Genomic DNA, 12,998 nt, shown 5'->3' with positions numbered 1-12,998 from the left:
AGACAATAGAAAAAAAGGAGAAGGACAGGGAAAGATGTTATAATGCAAATCCCTTAAGTTGAATCTTTTCATCTAAAAGTTTGGTGAACTGATGAAGGCACCTGCCCATCTCTGACTTAACCCCAGCATTTCCCAAGGTGGGGGCATAGCTGGGAAAAAAAATACTCCAGAAGAAATTCTTCTGCCTCAACAGGGTATACAGGAAGGGAAGTGAGCATCTTACATATACAAAGATGGAATACTTGGGCTTTCCTGACACTTGGGTTGAATATGTAGCATGAAGATTAGGGAAATTTTCAGTAAGGCCATTCAGAGGGAAGTGAAACTACATATGTGATGACCACTTCAATGTAGTTTTATCAAAACTGTCTGCTACCTGCCTACCTAATACCAGGTAAACATGTATGCCAGGTGCCTTGCATACATTACTGCTAATCCTCCAACCATTCCTGCAGAGTATCTATTCTTATTCCTATTTCATGTATAAAGAAAATGAAATTCACAAAGTTCGAGTTTACTCGTCCATGACTAAAAAGCTAGTTTATGGCAAAATTAGGGTTCTAGTCCATAATGATTCTCTGTCTTAATTATTATAAAAATATTTTTCCAGCGTGATGTAGCCTCAAGATTAATTGATGTGGCTGTCAAGTTATCCTCTTAATACAAACAAACAGAAGTTTGAAGAAAGGGGTCGGCCAGTTGTTTTTGGCCTGTTCCTATATAGATCATTATTTATTCCTGCTAATACTGGGGTAGGAAATATAAACTATTTATTTTACCTTGGGAACTCACTGAGGTTTTTTGACAAGCCTCATCTATCTTCTAGCTGGAGTTTATGGGAAGTTATTAAGTTAATTAATTTTAACTGATCAAAATTTGTGTTTCAAGATACTAAATTATACCTTACGAAGAAATTATTATAATGGTATCATAGAAATATTGATTTTTAATACTTAAGATGCCTAAACAAATGAAAAGTTAAGTCACAGTCATTAAATTAAATTTCTTTTCCACTTAAAAAGTTCTTTACAAAATACTGAAGTGAAATCCTGCTACCTGCTAGCATTAGATTAGGCTATATTATGTTAGTTGTGTATAGTAGGAATAAATAAAAAGTTTTTAAATTTACAGTACTCTCTTCTATACTTTGAAAATGGAATACCTGCAGACTGATTTAATAGAACATTTTTTCTTCTCATGTATTTTAAGAATAAATTTAATGGCATATAGCATTTTTAAATTTCAATTTCATTAATCTTAGGATTTTAGACTGGAAAAGATTATGCTGAGTGAAATAAGTCAAACAGAGAATTCCAAATCAAACTAAAAATCCAAGGGTAATCTTATTTTTTTCCTTTCCCTGATTCCTCACAACTCACAGTGACCGTTGAGGCTGTCAGTTCCATCTCCTAAATACTTTCTCAATCTGTCCTGTTCATTTTATTTCCACTATGTCTTAGGTCAAACTCCCATTAATTCTTATCTCAGCCATTGCAGTGACCTCTGTGCTTTGAACCCTGTGTCTCTCAAACTGATCATCCAGAGCTCTGCCAGAGTCTTCTTTTTAAAATGCAAATCAGAGTATTTTTTCACTTTTGTTTAGATCCCCAACACTAATTCAGCCCCACTTTTCAATCTCTTGACAGCATTTGCCTAATCCTCAAATGATTCTCTGTAACTAACTCAAGAAAGTTCAAGTCTTTTAAGCATTGAACACAGTCAGTGATCATTATAATCCTAATTTGGTAGCCTTACTTATACAAGTCTTCTTATATTTTAGAAAGTATAGTCTGATAGCTAAGAACATGAGTTCTGACTCATGTTCAGTTCTGCCTAGAGTTCAGACTGCCTAGGGTTTACTTTTCCCTTATCCCGCTATAACCAGCTCTGCGACTTTGGACAAGTTACTTAAACTCACTGTAGTTTGGTTTCCTAATTCCTAAAACTGGGATGATGATAATAGTAGTGCCTGGAGTTTATGTGAGGATTAATTGAGTTACTGCATGTAAAACACTGAGAACAGTGCCCAACACACATAACAAGTGTTTAATCATGCTAGTTGTTAGTATCACACTGAACACTTGACATTGTTTCAGACATATTTGATGTTTGACTTGTCTGAAAGGCCCTCTAGTTCTTTATTCAACTGACAAACTCCTGTTCACCCTTCAAAACTCAGTGCAGATGTTAACCTCTCTAAGAACCTTTTTCTGACTCTGCCCAATAGATTTGGTCATTACCAAATGATAATACTGTACGTCTTTGCCCCCATTGTTTTATTTATCCCATCACATTCTAATATGTGTGTGTGCTTCTGAGTGTTCTGTGTATGTTTATGTGTGTTTGTGTGTGTGTGTTTATCTATTTCTCTACTATTGGGCTGTGACCTTCTGGAACGCAGAGACTGTGTTTTATTTATCTTTGTCTTCATGCTCCCAGGCACAATTCTCTACACATTGTATATATAGTATTAAGTGCTTTTTGAATGTTGAATGAATGATGAACTGGCAAATGTCCCAGAAGCTCTCTCCCAACAAATGTCATTTATCTCTGTATACACACAGACACAGACAACTGAAACATATTTTTTAATGGAAAACACAAACCACATATTTTACATGAAATATTATAAATATATTAATTGTTCTTAACATAAATACAATAGAGATGGTGTTTACACTGCTATTCTGTATCCCCAAAAGTGCTCTGCATCACTCCCAAGATTATCAGTTCACATTTTGAATTTCAATTCAATTGAATTCAATTCAATTCAGCCCAATTTAAAATTTCTAGGTAACATCTTCCCAGACTATTCTAGACTCATGATCACCTAACACATCTCTGATTAATAAAAAAGTAACAAACTTGATCTAAACATTAAAGTATATAAAAGTATATACAACTGTAGGACAAAGTCTTCTTAATGCCATACTCCTCCATTACCACAACCCCCTGCAGAGAATCATCATTAACAGATAAAGCTTGTTGCTTATTCTTCCAGACATTTTCTATGAATATACTAAGACATATATCTGTGTAGTGTGTGAATATTTGTTGTGTGTTTACACAGACACTCATATCCAGTCACACACGTATGAATACATATATATAATGAATGCATATTTGTATATTTTAACTATTCATTACATTTTGGGTTTATTTCTGTTTCATAAAAATTTTTCATGGATATTTTATACATAACTATATACATATATATATCTCTCATTCCTAGGATTAGATAGACTATAATTTAGAATTTATCAGAATTTTTATGTGATTATTTGTTTTCATACATATTGACAAATTATCTCCAAATTTTATATTTCTCCCCAAGTATACATGGGCTTTCTAATTTCCCTAAACCTTGCTAACCATTTTATTAATGTTGTCTACTTGAAAAGTTAGGTTGTACATCTTATTTGTGTTTATTGACCGTTTGCATTTCTTCTTCTGTGACTAGCCTATTCATGGGTGTTTCTCATCTTTCTATTACATTGTTTATCTTTGTTTTATTAACTCATATATATTCTTCAATGTCATATATGCTACAGATATGCATTTCTGTAGTTTACCATTTATTGTGCAACTTTTTTGTAGAAGTATTACATTTTTATGTTTTGAAGTGTATTTTTTTTTCTTTCTGGCTTCCATAGCATACTTAGTTTATTCTTATTTACCCCAAACTATTAAAAAAAAAGTATTTGCCAATGTTTACATGTAGTAATCTATGCTTCTGCTCCACATTTGAATCATAAAACTATTTAGCTATAAATTTTAAATTTGCTGTGTTCAAATTAGAATATCAAAGTATAAATTTAACCCGAAGTTACTATACCCTTGTTTGAAGGGGGAAAAAATGAAGCCCTAAAACCCATATTTGCAACACATGTTGACACCTTACATATTAAAAATAATTAAAAAATGGAAACATCTGTAAGCAGTTTCAGACAGATAAAATTGAGAAGGTTTCTATATTTTCAACATCTTCTTCCTTGTTTAAGGGCTATCTTTACACACATATTGCTTAAGAAACTGTCACCACTGTGAATTCATTGGCTGCTATGTTAAGAACTCTATTGTGGGAAACAATTTGAAAGGGAGAGCTTTTTCTGTGAAAGTTTCAAGATGTGTTCAATGATCTGAAATATTTCCAATAAGATATGTTTGAGGAGGCAGACTGTGAAAATGGGGAAAGAAGTCAACCAAAAACTTCAAATAAGGTTTTGTATATACTCAATTAGAACCTTTTACTGAAGTTCAAGGCCTAGATTATTTTGTTTATTTTATTCTTCATTAAAGTGCACCTCTGCCTCAAACTAGAAGTTAAGTGCCAAAATTCTATGCATGTCTCTTCTCAAAATGTTTCCAGAAAGATGGGAAACAGGAAGTACTTGGAATCCTGTGAGAAATTCTGTCTTCAGATTTCTAACTCCATTTGTGTAGATTTAGGTACACAGTTTTATAAATTGTTGTTCCATGGTACACTAATCCTAAAAGATGCATCATGATAAAAACTGGTTATTTAATGTCAGCTTCCCAAAAACTTGAGAGTGGGACTCTAAATACATGAACACCTGATAAAAAATATACGGAATGCACTCTAGAAAACAGGGCACTGGAGCTTGGAATCAGCATCCGCATTTTGGATTATGTATTTAAGTCTAAACTAAACTTACTGCTGCAGGGCATCATCAGGGAAAATATAACTACTTTCTTTGTCTATCTAATTTTAGGATGCTGAAGCTGTAATGTTGTCCTTTAGATCAACATTTACTTATAGGTCTCTGTATCTAGCTGAGGAGGCTTCTCCCAACTGATCTGGATAGGGAGAATGTAAGAGAACCAATAAAAGACTTCAGGACAAAATGGGATAAAATTACATTTAATGCCAAGGGGGTTAAGACAGAGTGGTGCTTAAGAAAATCTCAATTCAGATTAAAAAAAAAAAATTGGCTTGACAAACTGTAAAAGATCAATAGGCTAAAATATTACCAAAGATAAGCTCCCAGAATAACCAGATGGAGAACAATTACTAAGGAGATGTTAAAGTGATGCCTTGCTTCCTGACAGAATATAAATGGGTGGAAGAACAAAGTAGAAGACATATTACACTAAATCAAAGAGGAAAGACTCTCATGCTGGTGTTCATAGCACTGGGATGTCATGGGCACATTTCTAGACTAACAAGTTAGAAGACATGGCTTTTTATCTTGGTTCTGACACAATGAATGCACGAGTTTTGGACAAGATACTTAGATTCTTATTAAGTGAGGCTTGTGATATCTACTCAGTCTGTATCTCTCTATTGCTTTAAGAATCAAAGGAGATAAGGGCTTTAAAGGACTACGTAATTATGGTGACATATTGCAACAAAGTGATTAATGGAGATAACATTTGCATTTTTTCTGGCAAGAAAGTTTTTGATTCAAACCATTTTAGAGTAATGAGAAAGAAGGTCTGACTTCCCAAGTAGATAATAACCAATGGATGAGAAGTATCTAGGGAAAGAGAATAGTTTGCTTGTTTTTTTAAGCCAAGTATGAAGAGAAGATGGAAGTAAGGGATGAGCAATTTTGGAGAAAATGGAAGGGCCAAGAAGAGATCAGTCTTGCCTGAAGAAGTCTAAAAAGTTACGATTAATATAATGGATATATGTTAACATTCCAAACCCTACGAAGTGTCTGTGATGTAGAAGACAGATTTTAATTCTGTGGGTAGTCCCTTCTTTACTTTGCATAAATATCTATTTTAAGATGACAGGCTCTTTGGATTTCTTTTGTTACCTGGTGGTCACAGTGCATTAAATGTTGTTCAGTAAATTATGAAAATTAATGGTCTTTTCATCATGTGAAGTGCATATTCCTTTTACTCGGAACACGCAGACTTTTCTTCCGTAAGCCAGTACCAAGGTGTTTCCCTTGACATCAGGGAATTCTTTGATCAGCTTTAAATTCTCAGCTCTTTCCAAATTATTCTGAAAACTAAACTAAGCAAACAAGCAAAATCCCTTTATTGACATCACAGTAGCAGCTGTGTTTAAGCATATACCCTCTTGAACAGGGAGTACATCAAAGAAGTGGAAAAACATTGGTTTAAAATATTTTTTTTTAAATAGCATTATATCTGAAACAAAAGTTTCTTAAAGCTGCTATTGTTTTATTTGAGGTTGTTCATTCAAAATAAATTCTTAGAGTAGAAATGGTATTTTATATTTTACATTGTGTTAAGAACACTATTGGCACTTAGCAAGTAATAAATACGAGTTATAGCTATAGCATGGTATTTTCTAAATCAGAATGTTACCTAGGGATGAGGAAAACTGAAAGGCCAGTGCTCATCTTTTTGTAGAAACAAATTGATAAATCAGATTTCTGTCCAGCATTATACGACTATTTCACCCTAATTTTGATCTTTACAATATTATCATTTTAATAGTTAATTCTAAGTTTTCTTGGAAGTATACTATAACTCTTGTGAATTTAAAAGAGGTGTTTTTGTAAATTAACTGACTTATTTTATGGGTATCTTACATCTGATCATTAGGAGGAAAAACAAAAAAATCAAAAAGTAAACTGAGAATGAGCTAAGGCATCAGTTGTGGTTAGTTCTCAGATCCAAAGGCCAACAATTACAAGACACAGAGAAAACCTGTTTTGACTCCATAGCAAGTGCACTAATCATTTAACCAGTGGTTGGATAAACTTTTTAACTGAGAAGGGCATTCTGTTTGTTTTGTTTATTTTTTAACCTCTAACTTCAGCAGGAAATTATTGACACAGAAGAAAACACTAAAAGATGGTGAATCGCACCTACTCTTTACAGATGTTGTCTCTTATCATACTCTGACTTCCGTGCCTAAGATTTTCGTTTCCAAAAGATGGCTTCAGAAATTAGATAGCCATCACAAATTTCCCAAATCGCTCTACCTAGGTTCTATCCAAATTGAGCTTGCTTAACAATCAGGGCAGGTCTTCTTTCATTATTGGTGTCCCACAGAGTGAGAGCAAGCCAAAGTAGAGGCATGGCTTCTGTTATCTTGTACAAGTCACAGAGCTGCCCCTGACAGGTTTCAGTGGAAATGAGAAATGGGAATCTGGACACGCCACGCAAGGTGTTGTAAATTAGTAACGTAACATGAATAGAAGCATCCCAGTGTTTTTCAGGTGTGGTTCAACAGTCAACTTTCTTGCCGTATTCTGTGCCACATTTTCTTGAGGACAGGTTGGTTGGCAAAGATCCAGAATGCTCATGCACGGTTCTCTGCACACTTCTTAATCTGTGTAAAGGACAATCGGATATTCCAGCTCGTCCCCCAGTAAGTCAGATAGGAAAATTTGGCTCTTCTAACATGCTCTATTTTATGATTTAAGTATTAAATTTAAAATATTCCCTGGAGTCCCCTCATGACAAACTTAAAGGGATGATTCAGTGCTATATTTCTCCAAGGTAAATTAAGTGCCCAGTCTGGTATGTTACATTTGAATAACACCTTGTAAACTAAGGACTGGTTGAACCTTCTGAAAATGGAATTGAGGAAACTGAATCAGGCTTTCCTCTGAGGAATCTTAGTATATTATACACTCTATAAAATGTAAATACTTTTTATTTACAGTCAGTTGCTAGGATCCAAGAGTGCTTCTGCATCCCCTATCAATTTTAATGTGCAATATGCAAGGGGAGTATCTTCTGAAGAGTTGTGAGAGAAGGAAGGTTCTCAGCTGAAGATTACATCACCCTGAGCAAAATCCCATGTCTTTTTGTAAGACCACACCACCAGCCTGTGGTCTTCCTGTGCAGAACCATCTGTGCACTGATTTGGAAGCTTGTGGTACAGTTAGGCCTCATTCTGAAACTTAGGTTGAGAGACAAAGTAAGCGATAGTTATGATACAGGATCAGCCATCAGAAATGCCAAGAAATCTAATTCTCTGTGATTTTGCATAGCTTACTTTTTGGTCCTGTGGGTTCTGCTTCAGTATACTATTAACTGACCCCACAGAACTATTGTGAAATTTCATCACTGTTAATGTTTTGAGAATCCCAAATGAATGCAACATACATTTAAAAAAAATAGTCTTTATATTATGTTTGTATTTTTCCTGGACTATGCTATCAGTTTCTTACTAGACCTATTTCCTTAATGAAAGTTATATTATAACTTTTACAGACTCAAATTATTTGGGTCCAAGTCAGCTACCTTGGATATGAAATGTACCCCATGAAAAAAAATTATGTTTAGGAAATAAATATTACTCTGACACCAAATGTTCTAATTATTCTTTATTTGATATGTTATATATGTAACTCATATATTAATATATGTATTAAATAATTATATAAATAACATGTTTATTAGGGTGTGTTATGTATATATTCTGAAATCATGACTTATAATATATATTTACATTGTAACATACTAACTAAAATTTCTAACTCTAAATGAACTCAGGATCTAGTTGAGTCATATATTTTTGTATAGCATTTTTTAAATAGTCTTGTCTTTATTTTCTTGTAGTTTATTAGAACATAAAATCTTAGAAATGGAGGGAAAGCACAAGGAAGAGTTGGACACCTTAAAAGAAGAGAGAGAGAATCTTCAAATCTTGGTTACTCGTCAAACATATATAATCCAGGAGCTGGAGAAACAATTGAACAGGGCCACCAACAATAATAGTGTCCTTCAGAAGCAGCAGTTGGAGCTGATGGACACAGTACACAACCTTGTCAACCTTTGCACTAAAGAAGGTGGTAAGAATTTCTTCAATTTGGTATAGTAGATATTTTATTTAACATGCAGAAAGTAAATATTCAATACTACTTTCTAGATTGTATTGATTGTTGCATAAGAGCAGCAAAATAACTTTATTCTTAGAGGCATTGCATGAAGTTTGTACTCACAGTTTTCTCATGTTTTTAATGTCAGAGAATGTATTCATAAGCTTGAATTTGTGGATTCACAATATCTTTCTAAAAGAACTTTCTGGTTTCTTCTCTCTTGCTTGCTCTTTGTAGCCTTAGATAAAACCTGCAATACTGTCATGGATAAATATTTGATGTTATGATATTAGACACTTTAATATAGAAGACAGAAATTAACCAGTTAAAGATTAATTCAGAGTCCTGGGAGAGTTTCAGTAAGATTCCTGTTTTAAAACTAATATTAATTATTTCTTTTGTAGAGGGAGAGAAGGAAGAGTTGGTTACAGAGAAAAGGAGATATAGAAGCTCCCAATAACTATTATAAAGGAGAAAGAATCTTTGATATTAAAAGTCTTTATAAAGATCACTTATGTTTAGTCCTGTGTGGAGAGGACCTAACCAGGGCATCCAGACATATTTATTCTGGACTGTCTTGGTGACAGTGGAAAAATACATGTTTTTAAAATTCTAGTATAGATAACATACAGTGTTATATTAGTTTCAGGTGTTGGAAATTCAAATTTTAACATGACTAGAATATCTGGAGCCACTTAACCACTGAAAATATTGTAGGTCCCTGTCTCTTTAGAAGATATTTATCCATCTGCCCATTCCCACCCAACAAGTATTGAATGAGTGCCCCTGCAAACACTTGTCCACTTCAAGTAGATTGTCTCCCTAGCCTCTGGAGAGCTCTTCAAAGTTTGGAGCTTAAAGGCGTCTTCTGTAGTTCCGGTCACTAATCAACCTTTCTCTGAGTGAGGATGCAATGAACATAAATTGTGATGAGTGAAAGAGAGCACCATTTACGTCTGAAAGCTATGGTTGTCTCTAAGCTGTGGTTTATGTGACCATTCATGCGGTGGTTCCATGTGCATATGCAATATACATACCACAGAGGCTTCTTTAATAATGGACTTGAACTCTATGAAAAATGAGCTCAATTCCATTCTTTCATGTATAGATATGAGTATAGATGATAATTCTATACGAAGTGATCTTGTTTTAAAGACATTTCACATTTTTCTATTACACTCCATTACCTTGAGTTATATCTTCTTTAGTCTAAACAAGTCCTTAATATACTTTGTAAAGAATATTTTTTAAACAGTAAGTTCCCAGAGCTCCATTTGGGTGTGCTCCGAAATGTGATTGGGAAGGAAAAAACCTGCTAATCAGTCAGCGCCTGCCAAAACCTTGGGTTAGAGTCCACTGGAAGGAAAGCTTGGTATGATTTTGCCAGAGAATTTTAATGGAGCTCATGAGTATTTAGAAATTAAGTATTAATATGAGACATATCTATTCTCATATTGAACTGAATACATTAGGGGGAACATTGAAAACACATTTTTCTTATCATCTTTAGACTTAAAGCACATGGAGTTGAGTATTTCTTTTTTCTTTTTTTTTTCCTTCATGATGTTAGAAATCAAGCCCTGGTGATTCTCACAGAGCTCATATGTCTGCCTACTTATCATAATTTCACTTCTTCTCTGAATATTTGTCCAATAAATATGTCTATAAACTTTTAGAGGCAGAGGTGGGAGTGACTGCAAAAGGAAAATTCTTGGCTAGGTTTGGAATTTGGGTGCAATAGCAGGCAACCAAACATCTGTTTAAGAAACATTTATTGAACAATTATGAACCTGATAGATGCTACCCATAAGTAACATCTCAGGGTATGTGAAAAGTAACTGTGTCTCTTTTGTGATATAGTCTATCCAAAACAAACAAAAATAAGAGAGACAAATTGTCTAATACTTCAGGCCTCTTGATATTTCTTTTTAATGATACAATCCTAAAATAAATTCCGATTTAATTGCAGGACTTGTGATCATCATGTTAAGTCTATTACCCCATTTTCCAGTGGGTTCCGTGCTCTCATAACCATAGGTTTTATTTGCTTCTTGTGAATTGTTGTTTTCTTTAATTCTATAGTTATTATTCTGACCAAATATTTGATCACTTAAGGACTTACAAAAGACACAAAAATAGAAAATTCCTCTTACTAAGGTTTCCATCAAGATTTTAATTCTCTGCATATCTTCATTTTCACTGGTGTCATAGTCTTTAGTTATGTTGAATTTGAAATTTTAAATAACTCATACCATAATATGACTTAAAATCAGTTACTAAAATGAACTTATTTCATCCTAATTCTAAAACATATAAGTAAAACATTTTCCTACTTTTGTGACTAAAACTCATTTATTAAATGGATTTATTATTGATCAAGAGGTTTATGCAAATATCTCTTATATTTAAATTTATGCAAAGGTGCCTAAAATCAATATACCACAATAAGTGCATCAGTTTTTTTTTAAAAAAAATATGTATTTTAAGAACTCCAAGAGTAATCTTCTAAAATATTTTCCAAAATCTTCATGAGCTATGTTATAATACAAAAGCCAAAAATGTTTAATTGTTTAATGTTTAATTTAATTTAACATTAAGCGTCCTCCATTTCCAACTTGACCCAATCACTTATGGAGACAGTCTGTATGTAACACTACAAAGTAACACTACAAATAGAAAAGATTTTTTAGTGAGTTTTCTCTGTTACCAGCAATATAATTTAACCTTTATGAAGCTGTTTCATCATTTTATAAAGTCAGGATAATTGTGTCTACTTCTCAGTGACAGGGAAAGGATTAAATTAGGTACTGCCTATAAAAGCAAGCAACACATGACATAATTGACTCGTTAAACTCTAGTTCCTTCTTTCTCCTCCAAGTGACTAGTTTCAATTAAACACAAATTTATTAAGTGTTTTCTATAAGCAAACTTTCTTTCATGGAAAGTGTCTGAAGACAAGGCTCAAGAGTGTTTAATTGTGGACAATCATCCAAGCAGTTTCTTTTAGCCTCAGTTTTCTTACCTAAAGTGGGATCATAATACATGCCTGATGAGTTTGTAGTAAATTAAAAGAAGTTTTTATAAAACATATAGCATCAGTGCCTACCATAGTAAATGCTGAAAAAATTGTAGTTAATTTACTTTTATGCCTTCTAAAGTGTTTATAACTCACTAATGTTACATGATAAAAGAATTCCCACAAGTGTTAGCTGGAAATTTATCCTTTCCCTAACGTGTGTTTGGTCCAGGAATTGTAAACCATCTTTGCATGTAGGGATTATTTCTGTTTAGTTTCACAGAACTTTTCCTACTAAAATATCTAATGTCATAAGATATATTTAAGCTAAGTACAATTTTTAATAAACACACTTTCTAAATAATTGACCAACCTGTCCTCTTTTCCAAATAAGAAGTAGTGGTGTTTTAGACAAATAATCATTTCAAACTGAATTGCATCCATTTTGTGAGGCTTCTGGGTAACACAATTTTTTGGTCTAACCTTTGTCTGCAAATATTTGGCCACACTTATTCTTAGAAACATTACCCACTAAAAAAATATTGCCCTCAATGTTATCATAGTGTCAAAATTTAGCTGGTTGCTTCATTTTTATGGCAATTTACAATTATTGCTGGAATTAAATAGTTTATATTGATAATGGCATGGATATAAGGCATGGAATTCTTCCAAGGATAATCAGGTACTGTGACCATCAGACATTCACCAGTCATCTTTATGTTCAGAGGTGATGAAGCCATCACCACATACATTGAACACACATGAGGCAAACATCATATTATGCGATCAAGAATTTAATTAGTAACAAAGCATTAAAAAAGAAGAAACAAAATAATATTTAGCTTCCACTCTCTACCATAGGCTGGTTTTCTTACTGTCTAAATCACCTTGGAACATACTTCTGCTATACCAAGGTATGATTAATAAATTTATCCATTCATTCAAAAATAGTTATACAACAACTGTTCTGTTTCATATTCTCTTCTGGGGGATAAGAATATTCATCCATTTTTATTTAACAAATATTTCTTGAGTTCTGGTAATATAGCAGATGGAGTTCAGGCCACTGGGTAGAGAGAGAAGTTGTATATCAGTTTATAGCTTCAAGGAAACTGGAACTTGGTGGGCAGAGAGACAGATAAATACACAATCATATTTCATATTTTGTATTTTGCTACATGTGAGGCTAAGATGCCAGGGCACTAGTA

At 33.4% G+C, this 12,998-nt stretch overlaps 1 protein-coding gene across 4 annotated transcripts in view; it reads left to right on the top strand.

Moving 5' to 3' along the window:
* Window positions 1-12,998, top strand: part of ANGPT1 (angiopoietin 1) — a 249,404-nt gene that overhangs the window by 170,359 nt on the left and 66,047 nt on the right. For 3 of the 4 annotated variants that reach the window (XM_032315587.1, XM_032315589.1, XM_032315591.1), the window contains exon 4: window positions 8,515-8,747. In XM_032315587.1, coding sequence (XP_032171478.1) covers window positions 8,515-8,747 — 233 coding nt within the window. The remainder of the gene's footprint in view (window positions 1-8,514; window positions 8,748-12,998) is intronic. The other variant, XM_032315588.1, reaches the window with a different exon arrangement.

This window comes from Mustela erminea, chromosome 16, assembly GCF_009829155.1.
Source record: "Mustela erminea isolate mMusErm1 chromosome 16, mMusErm1.Pri, whole genome shotgun sequence".
NCBI lineage: Eukaryota > Metazoa > Chordata > Mammalia > Carnivora > Mustelidae > Mustela > Mustela erminea.
The sequence above is the reverse complement of the archived record's forward strand: the minus strand, read 5'-3'. Positions and strand labels throughout refer to the sequence as shown.